The sequence below is a fragment of the Taudactylus pleione genome, unplaced genomic scaffold, assembly GCF_031769625.1.
Source record: "Taudactylus pleione unplaced genomic scaffold, aTauple2 ptg000063l, whole genome shotgun sequence".
Classification (NCBI taxonomy): Eukaryota; Metazoa; Chordata; class Amphibia; order Anura; family Myobatrachidae; genus Taudactylus; species Taudactylus pleione.
Window position 1 is genome coordinate 2,100,781 of NW_028284465.1, and position 19,806 is coordinate 2,120,586.

At 47.4% G+C, this 19,806-nt stretch overlaps 1 protein-coding gene across 2 annotated transcripts in view; it reads left to right on the forward strand.

Moving 5' to 3' along the window:
• The window catches only part of CCDC25 (coiled-coil domain containing 25), a 72,070-nt gene that overhangs the window by 35,251 nt on the left and 17,013 nt on the right, over positions 1-19,806 (forward strand). For both annotated transcript variants that reach the window (XM_088465723.1, XM_088465722.1), the window contains exons 6-8: positions 626-701; positions 14,425-14,528; positions 18,437-18,636. In XM_088465723.1, coding sequence (XP_088321849.1) covers positions 626-701; positions 14,425-14,528; positions 18,437-18,636 — 380 coding nt within the window. The remainder of the gene's footprint in view (positions 1-625; positions 702-14,424; positions 14,529-18,436; positions 18,637-19,806) is intronic.

Here is a 19,806-nt window from a genome sequence, read left to right on the forward strand (position 1 = left end):
AGGGTGGAGCATTGTCAGTCAGTGTATCCGTTCTATAACTACGCTGAGCTCTGAGGTACTTGCACTTTGCAGGGTGGAGCATTCAGTCAGTGTATCCGTTCTATAACTCCACTGAGCTCTGAGGTACTTACACGTTGCCGGGTGGAGCATTGTCAGTCAGTGTATCCGTTTTATAACTCCGCTGAGCTCTGAGGTACTTGCATTTTGCAGGGTGGAGCATTGTCAGTCAGTGTATCCGTTCTATAACTCCGCTGAGCTCTGAGGTACTTGCACTTTGCAGGGTGGAGCATTGTCAGTCAGTGTATCCGTTTTATAACTCCGCTGAGCTCTGAGGTACTTGCACTTTGCAGGGTGGAGCATTGTCAGTCAGTGTATCCGTTTTATAACTCCGCTGAGCTCTGTGGTACTTGCACTTTACAGGGTGGAGCATTGTCAGTAGTGACACCAGGTGGAGTAAATATAAATTTAGGCTACCAATATACACACGTTATGTTAAAGCATGCATTTAATCACTCAGTGCTAGGATAACCCTACAAAATTGTCTTAAGATTTTTATATATAACTAGTGCTCTGTTAATCGCTGACTGTTTTCAGAATTTCAAAGTAATTTTCCTATATATTTCAGGATCAGACGATAGAAGATATACCTAAAGATGTACTAGCAGATTGTGCACAGCTAGTAAAGGCCAACAGTATACAAGGTATGTTCTCTCCCCTGTTAAAAACGAAAGAGCCTTACTGCTGGTGTTTGTATGTAATTAGACAGATTATTAGTTTGAGTTGAGACGACTTCCTACATCAATACCGGTCTTCCCCTCTTACCTGTCTGCAAGTCCTTACTCTGGCTTCCCGTGTCCTCCAGCGTGCAGTTCTACCTCTGACTAGCTCCTCATAATGTCTCTGGTAACCACCTCCCATTCCCGCTACCAACTTATCCTTATCACGCTTAATCAGACTTTCCCACGGCCTTCCAATCTTCTAATAATTTTTGAAAAATCATCTCTTTATTAATACCAAAGGGGCCTATCCATTAGCAGATAAAATGAACGTATAAAATATATCGCTCAATCGTTAATTATATCTGCTAATGGATAGGCCCTGGACAATGACAGATGCACACTCCCGCGGCCGATAAATCGCATCTATCATCTCTCCAACATGTTGGTCAATTATCGCATGTAGCTGTACGATATTGGCAATATCGTGCAGTTTATATGTGGTGAACGACGAAAGATATTAGCAGCAGCTACAGAGCGCTGCAGTGAAAAAAATCCACTCCCTGAATGATGTCATGCGATATCGTTCATCGTTCGCCAAAATCTGTCATGTACATGACAGATATCGTTCAGCACAGCCAACGGAATTTTCAAGTAATATCTTTTGTCTTTCATCGCTCAGAAATACATCTGCTAATGGATAGGCCTCTTTAGTCTAATCTCAACTACACTACTCACACTTACACCCTCACACCTATCCTACTCCCACCTATACTATTCACACTTACACCCTCACACCTACCCTACTCCCACCTATACTACTCACACTGGTACACCCTCACACCTACCCTACTCCCACCTATACTACTCACACTGGTACACCCTCACACCTCCCCTACTCCCACCTATGCTACTCACACTGGTACACCCTCACACCGGTATGCAATCGGGAAGCCGACTGCCTAAATACCGTCAGCCGGCTTCCTTACTGTCATATCCCGGCAATGGTGAAATGCCGGGCGTCTAGATGATCGTAGTGATGCCGGGCGCCGCGAGCGGGGGGGGGGGGGGGGGTTAGGTTTAGGGCTCCCGGGGGGGACTTAGGGTTAGGCTAGGGAGGGTTAGGCACCTCCCCGGGGGACTTAGGTTTAGGCAGCAGGGAAGGGGGTGGTTATGGTTAGGCACTTGGGGGGGGGAGGTTAGGGTTAGGCACCCCTTGGGGGGGTTAGGTTAGTCTATACTTACCTATCCACGATCGGGATTTCCAGCGCTGTCGGGCTTCCACTGATTTCATACCAATTCCCTCACACCTACCGTACTTCCACCTATACTACTCACACTGGTACATCCTCACACCTACCCTACTCCCACCTATACTACTCACACTTACACCCTCACACCTACCCTACTCCCACCTATACTACTCACACTTACACCCTCACACCTACCCTACTCCCACCTATCCTACTCACACTGGTACACCCTCACACCTACCCTACTCCCACCTATACAACTCACACTGGTACACCCTCACACCTACCCTACTCCCACCTATACTACTCACACTGGTACACCCTCGCACCTACCCTACTCCCACCTATACTACTCACACTGGTACACCCTCACACCGGTATGCAATCAGGAAGCCGACTGCCTAAATACCGGCAGCCGGCTTCCTGACTGTCATATCCCAGCAATGGTGAAATGCCGGGCGTCTAGATGATCGTTGTGATGCCGGGCGCCGCGAGCGGACAGTCACGGGGGGGGGGTTAGGTTTAGGGCTCCCGGGGGGGACTTAGGGTTAGGCTAGGGGGAGGGAGGGTTAGGCACCTCCCCGGGGGACTTAGGTTTAGGCAGCAGGGAAGGGGGTGGTTATGGTTAGGCACTTGGGGGGGTTAGGGTTAGGCACCCCTAAGGAGGGTTAGGGGGGTTAGGTTAGTCTATACTTACCTATCCACGATCGGGATTTCCAGCGCTGTCGGGCTTCCACTGATTTCATACCAATTCCCTCACACCTACCCTACTCCCACCTATACTACTCACACTGGTACACCCTCACACCTACCCTACTCCCACCTATACTACTCACGCTTACACCCTCACACCTACCCTACTCCCACCTATACTACTCACACTTACACCCTCACACCTACCGTACTTCCACCTATACTACTCACACTGGTACATCCTCACACCTACCCTACTCCCACCTATACTACTCACACTGGTACACCCTCACACCTACCCTACTCCCACCTATACTACTCACACTTGCACCCTCACACCTACCCTACTCACACTGGTACACCCTCACACCTACCCTACTCCCACCTATACTACTCACACTTACACCCTCACACCTACCGTACTCCCACCTATACTACTCACACTTACACCCTCACGCCTACCCTATTCCCACCTATACTAACAACACTGGTACACCCTCACACCTACCCTACTCCCATCTATACTACTCACACTGGTACACCCTCACACCTCCCCTACTCCCATCTATACTACTCACACTGGTACACCCTCACACCTCCCCTACTCCCATCTATACTACTCACACTGGTACACCCTCACACCTACCCTACTCCCACCTATACTACACACTGGTACACCCTCACACCTACCCTACTCCCACCTATACTACACACTGGTACACCCCCACACCTACCCTACTCCCACCTATACTACTCACACTGGTACACCCTCACACCTACCCTACTCCCACCTATACTACTCACACTGGTACACCCTCACACCTACCCTACTCCCACCTATACTACTCACACTGGTACACCCTCACACCTCCCCTACTCCCACCTGTACTACTCACACTGGTACACCCTCACACCTACCCTACTCCCACCTATACTACACACTGGTACACCCTCACACCTACCCTACTCCCATCTATACTACTCACACTGGTACACCCTCACACCTCCCCTACTCCCATCTATACTACTCACACTGGTACACCCTCACACCTCCCCTACTCCCATCTATACTACTCACACTGGTACACCCTCACACCTACCCTACTCCCACCTATACTACACACTGGTACACCCTCACACCTACCCTACTCCCACCTATACTACACACTGGTACACCCCCACACCTACCCTACTCCCACCTATACTACTCACACTTGTACACCCTCACACCTACCCTACTCCCACCTATACTACTCACACTGGTACACCCTCACACCTCCCCTACTCCCACCTATACTACTCACACTGGTACACCCTCACACCTCCCCTACTCCCACCTATACTACTCACACTGGTACACCCTCACACCTACCCTACTCCCACCTATACTACTCACTGGTACACCCTCACACCTCCCCTACTCCCACCTATACTACTCACACTGGTACACCCTCACACCTACCCTACTCCCACCTATACTACTCACACTGGTACACCCTCACACCTCCCCTACTCCCACCTATACTACTCACACTGGTACACCCTCACACCTACCCTACTCTCACCTGTACTACTCACACTAATGCACCTCCACACCTACCCTACTCCCACCTATCCTGGGGGTGGAGACTCTGCAGTGTGTGCTGTCTGAGCTGTGAGGAGGTTGTGTGGAGGAGAGCTCTAGCTGCTGCAGGTGTGTCCCGTGTCTGCAGGGAGACTCCCTGCTGGCTTCCCCAGGGGGATGGATCCTCCTGGGGGAGAGTGCTCCCGATGTTCAGCCCGTGGCTCGGGCTCTAAAGCAAAAGCAAAGACTCGTGGTGTCCGGATAACTAGTGCGGCAGGCCTGTCCGGATCATCAGGAAGCAGCATGAGTGACAGTGGAGGCAATATCATCAGCCCGGCTTCTGTGCAGTTGGAACCACAGCTTGTTCCCCCTATATCTGAGGATGCTCCCCTATGTGATGGAACAAAGGATCGAGCAGTGCTGGAAGCTACCTACCCTGTCGGTGTGGCCCCAGTGAAGAAACTGGAGACAGTCGGATTCCCACAAACTCTCCCTGGGTGCTCCCCTGTGTGATGTAACACAGGGTGGAGTGACAGCAGCTACTGTCTGCCCAGGGGGTAGTGAAGTATGTGGGGGGGTGAGGCCCCTTGATGCCTTGGAGAATGTTCCTGGAGCCCCTGGTGATACTGGGGATGAAGAGGAAGATGAGGAGGAGGAGGAATCATTTGATAGCTTCTCTATTGAGGAATTACAAAGAGAGGCAAAGCGTATACAGACCAGAATTAATGATAAGAAGAAAAAAAGAAATACCTGCTATAAATGGGAGAAACCAGTGTTAAAAGAAGTGATTGAAACCCTTTCTGTAACTCTGGGAAGGGTTAAAAGTAAATTGCAAGAAAAGCGCTTGGAAAAAAAGGAAAAGCAGATGCAAGCAGCAGTGAAAGGGTTACCAGTTCATGCAAAGGTCCAATCAAGGCCGACACCCATGGAGACAGGTGTTATCAGTGTACCTGGTGATTGCAGCAGCAGCACCCCACAGCCTGTTTCTGCAACTGAAAGTGAAACAAACCTACCAGCTGATGTCCAGGCAGAGTGTATGCAGCTGGAGGCAGCAGCAGTAACGGAGTCTAATACAGCTGAAGATGCAGTAAATATGGAGGATAAAGTTATTTCAGAGGTGTCTGGTGCTGTGATTGCTGATTCCCAGGAGAAGTCCGTGGCAGGGGACACAGTGGAGATGTCTTGCGAGCCTGAGGTGGAGGATGTTGCGGTAAAGGGCGCTTTCGGTGAGCCGGCTGTCCTGCAGGTGAGTAACAGTGTGCCGGGTGCTGGGGGTAAGGCAGGTAAGAAGTGGCCGGTGACGGCTGAGCCTGACAGTGCCCGGCATGAACTATTTCCACCTGTAGTGATGGCAGATGGCGGAGCCAGGAACACAGAGGGCACGGTGTTCCAGGCTCAAATGGAGGTTGTTATGGCGGAATTAAGGCTTGAGGAAGCTTTACAGAAAAGTGGCACTGAGGGGGGATCTCCAGGTGAATCTGCAGTGGCAGGTGAATTACCTGTTACTGGGGAGGCTCTGGGGATTGTTCCCGGAGACGTGCAGGGCGAGAAGGTTATAGGTACAAGGAGGTTTCCGCATGGTACTGGTTTAGGAGGGCGCATAAAGGAAAGACAATTTGCACAAGGAATGCCTGCATTAGAAAAGACTGGGCTGCCGGAGGAGCAGATTAAAGTAATAGAAACTGTTTATGGAGATAAGATGCTTGTACCAGCCAGGGCTGCAGAGGCTGCTAAAATTATTTGTGATGATGTAAGAAGGAGAGAGGGTGGGGGGAGTGTGGTAACAAACGTATCGGATAAACAAACTGTTCCTGGAAGTATATCGTATGCTAAAATGGTGACAAGATCTAATGCTTTCAATATGAATGTGAATAATGCTGGTCCACAAATGCCGGGTGCAGCAGGCCATGTTGGAAAAAGGAGAAATTTAATCCAGTTCCGATGGGCAGGAGAGGGGGAAGTTCCTACAAAGGAGACTTTCTTAAAAATGATTTTTGGTCTGGGGTTTAAACCCTCAGATTTATATGCTTGCATACACCCGGTCAAATCTGCAGAATTTGATTTGAGTTTTTTATCCTACCAGGGACTACAAGTGTTCTGGACAAAATGGCAGGCATGTAAAATGTCAAAACCATATGATATGTACAGAGTAAATTTGGTTACAAAGCATGATAAAGTGAAGGTGCATATTCTAGTGAGGAATGAGTCCATTCCTGTCCAAGATATTGCGTACTGGTTGTTCAGATATTGTGATATACAGTCTGACCTAAGCAAATCTGGATATACAATGGGGGTATGGGGGGGAGCTTGGGAGGCCCTGGTAAAGCTGCGTCATTCTGACATTGATTCATCCATGTACCGTCCGCTGCGTACATTGGCAGGGATCGAGTACAATGCTACCAGGGTCAACCAAGAACCTGCTCTAAGTGCGGGGATTTTAGGCATCTGAGCAGCGAATGTAATGTGATAAAATGTTCATTGTGTAATAAGATCGGCCATGTATCCAGAGAATGTGGGGTGGTCAAATGTAATTTATGCGGGGAAGGCGGCCACCCGTATAGCAGGTGTCCTCGGGCCAGCCATAATAGTGGGCAGGAGGTTAGGCCAGAAGCAAGAAGGGAGGAGGAGGTGGTGAGACAAAAAGAACCACTAGGTGTAGATGAACATGTAAAGCAGGTGCAAGGGAAACAGGTAGAGGAGGCACCTTTTCAGGAGGTAAGGAGAGGAAATAAGAAAAAGAGGAAAGGTGAAGATGTGCAAGTTGTGCTAAGCAACAAATTTGATGTATTTTCCTCTGATGAGGAGGAAGTAATGAGGAGTGGGGGTGAATTGATTTTGGTAACCGGGAAGGATAAGAAGCAATCAAGGAGGGTGACAAAGAAAGTTAATAAAATTGAAGGGGGGGAGGAAAGGAATAAAAGGAGGAGAAAGAGATCAGATCAGGAGGAAGGTGATGGGGAGGGATTAGAGTGTGACCCTGCTGGAACTCAGCTGGAAGAGGAAAATATGTGCAGTTTAGGAAGTGTGGTGGAGGAAGTGACGGTGATAGAGGAGACCCAGGGTACGGAGGAGGATAGGGTGGCTCAAGGTGTGTCCCAAGGCTCCTGTGTAGGGCCGAGTCAGGTACAGGTACCTGGTACTGAGCATTAGGTTATCAAGTTTGTACCCAAACCTCCTGATCCTGGGCCTTCTCGTACGGGGGAGAAGGTCCCTGTAGACTGTCAGGGAGTAAGGGAGGAACGGGTAGTGACAGTTGTCGCTATGGAAGAGAAGGCTTGCCCGAGTAGGGTTAGCTTGTAGTTTTGTGGTGGAGTTATCTTTGGTGGTGATTTTAATACCATAATTAGGCCAAAAGATAGAGGAGGCTCAAAGAAAACTCTGGGCTATGACTCCAATTTTTTAGTTAGCATGATTAGACAGGCGGGTCTGGTAGATGTGCATATTCGGCATTTCCCAGACCTCACAGGTTTCACCTTTTTTAGTGGTAGTCATAGATCTAGAATAGATAGGTTTTTTGTTAAGGAATCTTCAAAGACCTCATCTTTAGGGGTGAGGTTAGTGGAGTTTTCCGATCACGCTTTTCTCTCAGTGACTTTGAATGCCTCAGAACCCCCTCAGAAAGGGCGGGGCCTGTGGCGATTGAACTCAGAGCTTCTGGAAGAAGAGAGCGTTAGACAATCCTTTAGGGTCTTCTTTCAATCTCAGGAGACACTTTTGGAGGCGGGTTGGAGTAGATCTGAGTGGTGGGAGGTGATTAAAAAGAGAATCCGGAAGTTTTTTCGTGGGTCTATTGCTAAAAAAAACTTGTTAAGACGTAACATCTACCATAGCCTGAGAAAGAAATTGGATCTCTGAGGAGGGAGATAGTGGGGAAATCTCCCGGGTGAAGGCTCGGATGAAGGAGTTTCAGTACAACCGACTGGCATCCTTAGTTCTGGAGAGGGATTATGGAACATACCACTCACCAGATTCCTACCAGAGCTGTAGGAGGTCAGTTGATGCCAAAGAGATCAGGGGACTGAAGGATGGACAGGGTGTTCTTCATATTGATAAGAAAGGCATTCTGGAAGTGACTGAGTCCTATTATTCAGATCTTTTATCTGAGCATTCACTCATCAGGGAGAGGATGGAGGAATTTCTGAGGAGGACACCAGGTTTGGGTTCTCAGGTCATTTCTTCTGAATCTTTGGAGAGTGATATAACGGCAGAGGAAGTTAAGATAGCGATAGAGGGGTTAAACTTCAAAAAATCTCCAGGACCGGATGGTTTAACATCTGAATTCTATAAGACCTTTTCAGACCTCTTAATTCCTCGCCTTGTGGAAGTATTTAATGAGAGCCTGGATGAGGGAGTCCTCCCTCCTTCCATGAGGTTATCTGCCCTTATACTACTGTCTAAAGGAAAGGATCCGTCCCGTATTGAGAACTGGCGCCCCATAGCCCTTCTTAATACAGACAGGAAGATTTTGGCAAAGGTACTGTTCAATAGGCTATCGGAATTTTCTGAGCTGTTGCTTTCCCCCTCTCAGCACTGTACGGTGAAGGGCCGTAGCACCTTTAGTGCTGTCCTAGGTGTCCGGGAGGTCATTGAGCGGTGCAGGGCTGAGAAGTGTGGAAAGTATTTACTGGCATTGGATCAATCTAAGGCTTTTGATCGGGTAAACCATGAGTACCTTTGGGCCTTACTGAAAAGGTATGGTCTTCCAGAGCGGGTGGTGAATTGGCTGCAGGCTATTTATCGTCAGGCCGAGAGCTTCCCACTTGTAAATGGTTGGGTGGGTCCCACTATTGGGGTAGGCTCTGGTGTTCGTCAGGGATGCCCCCTGAGCCCCCTCCTATATGTTTTTGCGATTGACTCCTTCGTCAGAAGGGTAGAGAGCGGAACTGTGGGTGGGGTGCAGCTGAGCCCAGAGTTTCCGCTAAAGGTGGTGGCCTACGCAGATGATATCACGGTGGTTCTCTCCTCACGGATAGAGGCCCGTGATGTGGAACATCTTATCTGTGAATACTCTGAAGCCTCGTGCTACAGGGTAAACCGTGAAAAGTGTGAAGTTTTCTGGATGGGGAGGAGGGTGATGAATTTTGCCTTCCGGACAGCTTCCCTCGGGCCAGTCAGCAGATTAAAATTCTAGGCATAACATTTGACCATGGTGACTATGCCTCCCTAAACTGGGATAAGAAGCTGGAAGATGCTACCAAGAAGGTAGAGAGCTGGAAGAGATGGAAGTTATCTCTGAGGGAAAGGGTTGACTTGTGTAAGACTTACTTGATTCCGATTTTTTTATATGTCAGTTATGTGTGTTTTTTGCCTCAATCTATGTGGTCCAGATTGAATTCCTTGTTTTTCCTTCTTTTGTGGGGAAACGGGGTCAATATTGTCAGGAGAAACATCACCTACAGACCGAGGAAAGACGGGGGTTTAAATATGGTAAACCCCGTTGTCTTTTTTGTAACAGCCTTTTTAAAATTTAATCTTGGGAGTTTGATTTTAGATGCTCCCCATCGGTGGGTAGAGGGATTTAGATTCTGGATGTTCCCCTTCCTCAGGTTGTGGCTAGAGGGTGGCCAGGTGAAAAGCTTTCGGATTCGGTGTGGTTACCTCCCGATCTACGTCATCCAGAGTTTGAAGGTGATGAGGCGTTTTGGCATGGTGGTGAGTGAAGTCAAAAACTTCTCTAGAAGGGAGTTGGAGAGAATAATTTTGCAGACTCACTTCCATGACCAGCTGTCCCTGAGGGACTGTCCGAGTGATGTCGCTTCGGCCGGGTTAGCTCTGTTAAATTCACAGAGGATACCGCAGAAGTTTAGAGACATTGCTTGGCTCTCTTTTCACGGAAGACTTTATGTTGGGGAGAATCTCAGGTGGAAGAGTGTCAATGATCGTGGTTGTACACGGGAGGAGTGTCCAGGGGTGGTGGAGACGATTGACCACTTTCTGCTTGAGTGTCCCTTTAATGTAAAGGTTTATGAGGAGGTGTCAAAAGCCATTGTTATTCCGTGCCTTTCGGGGCTTAGTTACCCTGAGTGGGTTTATGGGGTAGTCAGAAGATACGGTGGATTTAATTTAGTCACGATTTATTTAGTTAGTTTAGCAGTTAGATTTCACACGTGGAGCGCACGGTGTCAGGTGTCCATAAGGAAAAAGGTCCTCCCCTATAGGAATGTGGTGGGTTTGATTCTTCAAGAGGTGAGAAGGATGATGGATCTGGATAGGGAGGGGTTGGATGCTGTCGGCTGGTCTCGTCAGTGGGGCCAGTTGAAACCCCCTTGAGTGGGTGGCAAACAGTCTCTCTGAATTCCAGCTTTGGGTTTTCTTTTCTCTTTTTTCACTCCCTTGTAGATGGTTTTTTGAAGTATTTTGTTTTATTTATGGAAAGGTTTGCATACATCTGCCTGTAGGTGTTGGTGATGGGTAATATAGTTTAGGGTTTGATGTATGATTTAGATAGTTTCCTTTTACTTGAGGTGGTTTCTAAATCCTTGCTTAGTTTTCACTTGCAGGTGGTGGATTGTATATAGGTAGTAGGGTAGATAAGTGTTTGTATTAGGTTAGGAAAAGTATATGAAGTAATATTATGTATTTTTTTTGCCTTTTTTATTAAGTTTTTGATTTTATGTAATTATTTATTTACATTTTATGTATTTATTATTATTATACTTGTTGCAAGTTTTAATAAAACGAAGCATGACCTATACTACTCACACTGGTACACCCTCACACCTACCCTACTCCCACCTATACTACTCACACTGGTACACCCTCACACCTACCCTACTCCCACCTATACTACTCACACTGGTACACCCTCACACCTACCATACTCCCACCTATACTACTCACACTGGTACACCCTCACATCTACCCTACTCCCACCTATACTACTCACACTGGTACACCCTCACACCTATACTACTCACACTGGTACACCCTCACACCTACCATACTCCCACCTATACTACTCACACTGGTACACCCTCACACCTACCCTACTCCTACCTATACTACTCACACTTGTACACCCTCACACCTACCCTACTCCCACCTATACTACTCACACTGGTACACCCTCACACCTACCCTACTCCCACCTATACTACTCACACTGGTACACCCTCACACCTACCCTACTCCCACCTATACTACTCACACTGGTACATCCTCCCACCTATACTACTCACACTGGTACATCCTCACACCTACCCTACTCCTACCTATACTACTCACACTGGTACACCCTCACACCTACCCTACTCCCACCTGTACTACTCACACTGGTACATCCTCACACCTACCCTACCTATTATATAGTGTGTGTGTATGTGTATATATTGTGTGTGTGTGTGTGTGTGTGTATGTATATATATATATATATATATATATATTTTTTTTTTTTTTTTTTTTTTTTTTTTTTTCTTCAGGGTCCATAGGGCTTAAAAGGGAGACCTTGAGGTATAGGTGGTGGATAAGGACACCGGGCACCACACAGTTAAAGCTTTCAGCTCCCAGGATGCATCAGTCCATCCCCCTATGCCCCGCCCTGGGCCAGAGGCACCTCAATTTTCGTTTGTGCCCGGCCGGAGTCGTGTCACCATTGCGCGTGGGGCTGTTCGGGCAGCCCTAAAAGCTTTTATTTTATTTCTCCTTCATCCACTAGGGGACACTGGAGCTTCATGACAGTGGGGTTTAGACATTGGTAGAGTAGAGCCTTGCGGCTTTAAAAATCTGTGTGCCACTGGCTCCTCCTACAAAGGCATGGATGGTTAATCAATTGGAAAAAGGCCTCCCTCAATCCTTCACGGAGAATGATTCATCTGGGAGCCCTGCTGAATTCTCAGGATCAGAAAATCTCTCTGACTTCAGACAAGATCTCCACACTTCAACTACGAGTGCGTAGATACCTCCACAGTCGCCGAGTGTCAATTCACTGGGCAATGCAGGTTCTGGGTGCAATGGTGTCCACCTTCGACATGGTGCAGTATGCTCAGTTCCATTCCAGGCCTTTGCAAAGGCTGATCCTCTCCAGGTGGAACAGGTTACCCCATCGGATCAAGTTCAGACGATGGTACTCTCTCCGGAAGTGTCTGTCTCTATCTTGCTGGTTACAGACCTCTCATCTAACCATCTAACCAAGGGTCGCCCCTTTTGGATCCTGGACTGGGTAATCTTAACAGACACCAGTCTTCGGGGTTGTGTTGCAGTGGCCGGTCCACACTCCTTTCAGAGCCGTTGGACTTCGGTCGAATCAATCCTGCTGATCAACATATTGGAGCTTTGGGCTGTCGACAGGACTCTCAAACTGGCCCAACACATACTTCACGGGAAACCCATACAGGTTCAGTCTGACAGTGCCACAAACAGTGGCTTACATAAACCATCAGAGAGGTACTTGAAGTCGGGCAGCAACGACAGAAGTGTCACACATTCTGATTTGGGCCGAGGGTCATCTCCTGGCCATCTCTGCTGTGTTCTTTCCGGGAGTTCTCAATTTGGAAGCAGACTTCCTCAGCCCTCACGACGTGCATCCCAGGGAATGGTCACTTCACCAAGAGGTGTTTCAACTCCTAGTGAACAGATGGGGCCTCCCAGAGGTGGACCTCATGGCCTCCCGACACAATCACAAACTGCCAGTGTACGGGTCCAGGACAAGAGATGCCGAAGCATCCTTTGTAGATGCTCTGTCAGTAAGGTGGACCTTTCAGTTTGCCTGCCTGTTTCCTACAGTCTCCCTTCTTCCTCGAGTTCTTGGGAAGTTCAAAGAAGAAGGGGGCATGGTCTTGCTGGTGGCTCCAGTTTTGCCCAGATGTCATTGGTACTCCTCCTGGCCTCCTTGAAAGTGCACCTCTCTGCTTTGTCCATTTGGTTCCAGCGTAGACTTGCTCCACTCCCGGATGTCCACACCTTCCTTCAGGATGTCCTCCAGATACAACCTCCCTTTGTCCCTCCAGTGGCTCCTTGGGATTTGCCGATGGTTCTACCCTCCAGGGTCCTCCATTTGAACTATATGGGAAGGTTTCTGGACTGCACACCCTGAATATATATAATGGGAGGTGCTACCTGATGAGACTAATTGTAGGCACAAAAACAGACAACTCCAAATTATTAATAATATATAAATGAACCCCCTGATTTCGGTGGAGCTCAAGTGGTTAACAGCGAAGACTTTCTTCTGGCTATAGCATCTGCCAGAAGAGTATCCGATTTGGGGGTGCTCTCTTGTCCCTCCCCATTTCTAATATTACAGTGCTGTTCTTCGGACTCGCCCTGGGTTCCTGCCTAAAGTTGTTTCTAGTTTCCATATTAATGAGGAAATCCTAGTCCCGGCCTTTCAGTCACCAGACCTCTCTGCAGGTGAGGCCTCCTTGGATGTGGTCCATGCCCTCAAGCTTTATGTGGACCGTACCAGTTCCCTTCGGAAATCAGACTTATTTATGCTCTACGGATTTCACAAGAGGGGAAGGGCCAGCCATCAAACAAACATTGACTAGATGGCTTCGTAAGATTATTTCACAGGCCTACACGCAGGCAGGCCTTCCTGTTCCGGTTACTGCTACTGCCCGTTCTACTCTGTCTGTGGGTCCCTCGTGGGCAGCTCCTCGAGGGGCCTCAGCTTCACAGCTTTGTAAGGCAGCTACCTGGTCCTTTGTCCATACCCGTCTGAGGTTTTATACCTTTGATACATTCGCCTCTCAAGATGCTTCATTTGGGTGCCGGATTCTCCTCTCAGCGCAGGAGCATTCCCACCCTTGAATGACTGCTTTGGGACCATCCCCAAGGCCTCCCTGTGAAGCCCTATGGACCCTGAAAATTAGAGTTATAGTAAAACTTACCTTTAACTCTTTCTTCGAAGTCGATAGGGTCCAGAGGGCATCCGCCCTGACGCACCTCTGGCTTCATATGGGCTATGTTTCTGGTCACGGGTTTCCAGTCTCCTCTGTGAGAGTGTGAGTCTTGTGTACCAGTCTTCCTTCTCTCTCCTCTTCCTCCGGCCTTTGGCTTTTTACCAACTGAGGTGCCTCGGGGTATAGCGAGAGTGGACCAGTGCATCCTGGGAGCTGAAAGCTTTAACTGCATGGTGCCCGGTGTCCTCATCCACCACCTACACCCCAAGGTTTCCCTGTGGGCCCTATGGACTTCGAAGAAAGAGAGTTAACAAAGGTAAGTTCTTATAACACTCATTATTTTGTTGATCTCCCCACAGGCTGTAAGATGAGCAGTATCAATGTTGTATACACACCATGGAGCAATTTGAGGAAAACTGGAGAAATGGACGTTGGCCAGATCGGGTTTCACAAGCAAAAAGACGTAATTTCTGTTTCTGATAACTAAATGAAATACAATTAGCTGCATTGTATATGTCACCAGGTCTTTATTCCCCTTCCCACCCATTCCTTATTTACCGTCTATTGTCAGGAACGGAAACCCCTTTATTATGGCTGTGAAGGTTGTGATTGTCCACAGCCATTTATCTGTCACATTTCAGTGATGGCACTGAGCGAAAAAAATTTGTGTGTCCCGGGGACCCTTTACTTTAAAAAATTTGGGGTCATACTCCACTGTTTCTGGGTCCCATCACATATTATAGGGGCTAGGTGCAGGTAGCAGTTGGGTTAGAGGGGGCTAGCGGAAGCAGCAGGTGCGGTAGAGCCGGGGGTAAAGGCAGGGAGAAGTAAAGCCACGTATCCACTAGACGATATTTTGAACGACTGAACGTTATCATTCAGTCGTTCACTACATCGTCCAGTGGATATGCCGTCAACGAACAGCGATGCGTGCCTTCCCCTGGTCGTTGAAGACGTCGCTCATCTCATCGCCCGAATTTGCTGTCCGACCTGATATAGTCAGGTTGTGCAGGTTTGGGGATGAGGGACTAAACAATATCATTAATGATATCGTTCAGTGTGTGTGCTCAATGTCGCTAACATTGAGCACACCACTGACGGGGACACACTGAACGATGCCGCTCATGGAGTGACTCGTTTAGTGGATACGCACCGTTAGGGTAGAGCTGGGGGTAGAGGGGAGTAAGGGCAGGCAGTGCTGAGGGAAGGGAGTAAGTAAGTGCAGACAGCTATTGCGACTTTGCTGGGGGGGGTGGAGGAGGGGGCAAGGCTGGGGGTAGGGAGGCAGCAAGAGTAGATAGCAGCTGGCGCAGTACTGGAGGGGTTGGAGACAGGCAGTACTGGTGGTGGGGGGGGTAAGGTTTAATAGATAGGACCATATGGGGGGGCAAGGTTTAATAGCTAGGACCATACGGGGGGGCAAGGAGGGGGTTAGGGGCAGGCAATACTGGGGAGCAGTGCTGGGGGTAGGGAGGGGTAAGGGTAGATGGCAGATGAGGCATTGGGTATCCTCCTCCTCCTGCTGGGAGCCCTCAGCCGGGTCACTGTTGTTAGCCTCTAGCTTGAGCTGCTGCCAAAGCTTGTCCCTCAGCAGCCAGGTGTAGACCTCCTGCTCCTTCCTGTTCCCAGCAGTGTCCACTTCCCCGGCCTCCTGCATGCATAGAGCTGGCTGAAGGAGTCGGGTATGGATTGCAGGCTGCTGGAGGAGCCCGCACCCACAAGGAGGATGCCCAATATAGAGCCTGGAGAGCACACTGGCATGTAAACTGCAGGGAGGGAAGTATCAGCAATTGGTTGGGGAGACGCTGCTGCTGGCGATTGGGGAGACGTTGAGGATTTTTTGGGCTGTAGCGTCGCACACGCAGCGCGTACTGCAGGACCACCTCACTGCCTGTAGCGCTTAAAAACACGGTACAGCGCGTATTTTGCGATCACTCCATGTAATTACTAATAGATGACTATTAAACTTATTATACTGTAAGTTTTATATTTACTTTTTAATGACTGGAAATATTTTGTACTATTTAGGTTAAAATGTGAATAACTTCATTAGTTTTTATGTTCTATAGTGATTAAGTCATGTAGATGTATTTGATTTGGTATTATATTGAGTTAATTATAAATGTAATATTATGAAGGCTGTTCCAAGGCTACTTCAGTCCCTCCATGGACTCTGAGATGTTAGCTTCTAGGAGTAGGTAATATTTAGTTGAGTCCATCCGTCCTTCCTTCCTCACTCCCTAGTAATGTTCCCTGTGCCCCTGGAAACTTCAGAGAACGGCTACTAAAATAGTGCTGCATACCAAACTTATCAGCAAAGGCCTCAAGGGCTGAACACGTCCAGCTTAGAGGCGAGGAGGGGTAGAGGTGATTTGACATGAAAGGTATTAACAGAGTTTAGGAAGAAGGACACGTCTGAAATTAGAGGGTTGAAGACATAAAGAAAATCCAGTTATAGTGGGGATTCAGATGGTAGAAGACTTCAGGTATGCATGGGACAAACATAGCTGCTACTAGGCCATCAATAGAAAATAAGTATTGCCAAAGCCAGTCAGCTCCTCGTGGGCGGTTCAAATAGGTCTTCGAAGGAGGGGCAATCTAGTCCTCTTCACATGGTTAGTATTATAGTCTCAGCAGATGCTGCCATTGATAGCAATGTACACCTGTACCCAGGGCTGCCATCAGAAGTTGTGGGGCCCGGGACACTCAAAATAGGCAGGGCCCACCCCTTCCCATACATTACAAAAACCGTGAGGCGGAGAAGGGCGCGGGCTGCAGCCGATGGCAGGTACGGCTAGTACACCCTCCTTACACCATGTATATAGAAATGCAGCATGTTCCTGGTTTGCTGCTGCTAGATGCCAATGTTATGTCCCCAAACAGATAAATAAAACCACATTTTATTTATATATATATATATATATATATATATATATATACACACTATATATATATTATACACACACACACACTATATATATATATATATATATATTATATACACACACACACACTATATATATATATATATATATATATATATATACACACATACATACATACATACATACACTATATACACACACACACATATATATATATATATATATATATATATATAAACACACACACTATATATACATACACTATATATACACACATACACACACACACTATATATATATATATATATATATATATATATATATATATATATATACACACTGTATACACACACACTATATATATATATATATATATATATATATATATATATATATATATATATATATATATATGTGTATACAAACATATATTTACAAATTTTTTTTATTAATTCTATATAGCCTATGTGACTGATCTGACGTTTCCAGCCCCCTTCTGCCTCACTGCATACTGCACACAGTGTTGGTCCAGCCTGCCACCTTCTTCCCCAGCAGGCAGCATATGAATTAACTTACCTTTAATTCCAGGTTAGGTCCAGGCTTCTGCTCCATGGTTGTCTAGAAGGGCGCTGCGGCTCCTCTGTCCTCTCTCTCTCTCCTTTAGTGGCGCGTTAACGTCATGACGCGCGCCGGATAATAAACTTTATTGATCCTGCGGACAGTCACGGGTCAGGCACCGCTTACATGCTGGGCGAGGCAGTAGCGGCGGGGGGTCCCCATTCATTTGCGGTGGGCGGGCATCAGACAGGAGGCCCCTTTGCCTTGCTCAAGCAATAGCGGCGGGTGGGTGGTAGGAGCGGGCCGGGCCCCCCTTGTTTGGCGGAGTGCCCGGGCCCGGTACAGTAGTCCCGACAGTCCCCCCCTGATGGCGGCCCTGCCTGTACCTGTCACTACCTGGCTATAGCCATTGTTCGGAGTGTCTTTGGTGCATTCTATCTTATGTGTCTTTTGCAAATGGTGAAAAGGGTTAATGATTGAACTTATCATGAATTCATTTCTGTGATGCTGTAGAGTGAGACAGACACAGGATCTCCCTTAGCAGGAATGATGGTACTCTCTTCATTCAGCTGTCCCTCTCTTTAATGAGTAAACAACAAACATTCCCCATCTCTGGCTACTCCCTACAAACTAAGGAAAAGATTTAACATTCAACAAGTACAAATACACTTATTTGTTACTAAAATCTAAGCTGTAGCCATAGTACACTACTTAGCCAGTTTACAATATAATAACAGCAAATGTAAATGTGCGTTAAAACAAAAAAAAATAAAATACTTCCGTCTGTCCAGAAGAGGGCGCAGAAGTAGTTCAGTTAGTGTAGCAATGCCTGAGCTTTCTCCCGATGTGTGATTCCTAACATGTACAAATACTCAATAGCTAAATTGTTTAACACGATTAAGGATTGTTCATCTGTTTTATAACCCAGGTGAAAAGCATGACCGTGGAGAAAGCAAATGAGATCATTAATCGTCTGGAGAAGACGAGGACTGAGAGTTACCCAGACCTCGCTGCCGAGAAGGAATCGAGAGACCGGGAGGAGAGGAACGAGAAGAAAGTTCAGATCCAGGAGCTGAAGAGGAAAGAGAAGGAGGAGATGAAGAAGAAGAAAGAGATGGACGATCTCCGGTGAGTTTAGCATCGCTACCTCCGGGACGAGACGAGAATTTTCCCTGTAACCAGAGTATTGTGCAACAGTGCCCGTGAAACGTAAATTAATTCCTTATTATACCGTCTCCTGGCAACTTGTCCCTGATCAATAGCTCTGACATCTCTTCCACTCATCGGCTGAGGTCCTGGCCTGGACGTTTGCCTGGGCCCATACTAGCTGCTGATTACTAGCCCTGGGTCAGGTTTGTCTCTGTGATAAGTTATTGCTATTTTCCTGGCAGCTGCATCGACTTGGACGTGGTTTTTATCCCATTGGGTTACTGGCACATCGCTGACTCTTCTTTACCTGCTGAATGTATTTTGGGGATTACCGAGCTAAAATAAGTATGTTCATCCCTAATATTTCATAATACCCTCAGATGAATTACAAAATGAGCTGCATACCCATGGGCTTATTTAGTGATAAGGGTGACGCTCAGTGTAAAATGATAATCTGCCTCCCCTATTTTTATGTAATCATTTTGGAGACTGACGCCGGGTGCACACTAGACGATATGTTGTCCGATCCGGCGTATCAGAGCAACATATCTTCCACATCGGCCAGAGTGTACCGGCTATGTCGCTGAAGATGCGCGCTCCCGTTTAAAAAGTTGCTGTACACACTATTCCTTGTAAATACATACACTGTGTATATTGGTAATAATACAACTGACAATTGGTTTAGATGGTATACCAAATGCTACCAAACATTTCTTTACAGTAACAGAACTGTTTGATGTTTCGCCCTCAATAATTATGTAAGGGGGAATTAATACCTCATCATTTACATCTATGGTTTTTCTACATAACTATACATTTTTGTAAAAACAAATGTTGGAGATACAAATGTTTGTTTGGTAGCATTTGGTATACTGTACCATCTAACCCAATTGTCAGTTGTATTATTAGAAATATACACAGTGTATGTATTTACAAGGAATAGTGTGTACAGCAACTTTCTACTTCAGGGTCCATAGGGGGTCCACAGGGTTGACCTTGGGGTTATAGCTGGAACAGGATCCATGGGCACCACACAGTTAAGCTTTTAGCTCCCAGGATGCACTTGGGTCCTCCTCTATACCCCGCCCCCGAGCCACAGGCACCTCAGTGTAAGCTGGTGCCCGGCCGGAGTCGGTCACCGCGCAGGGG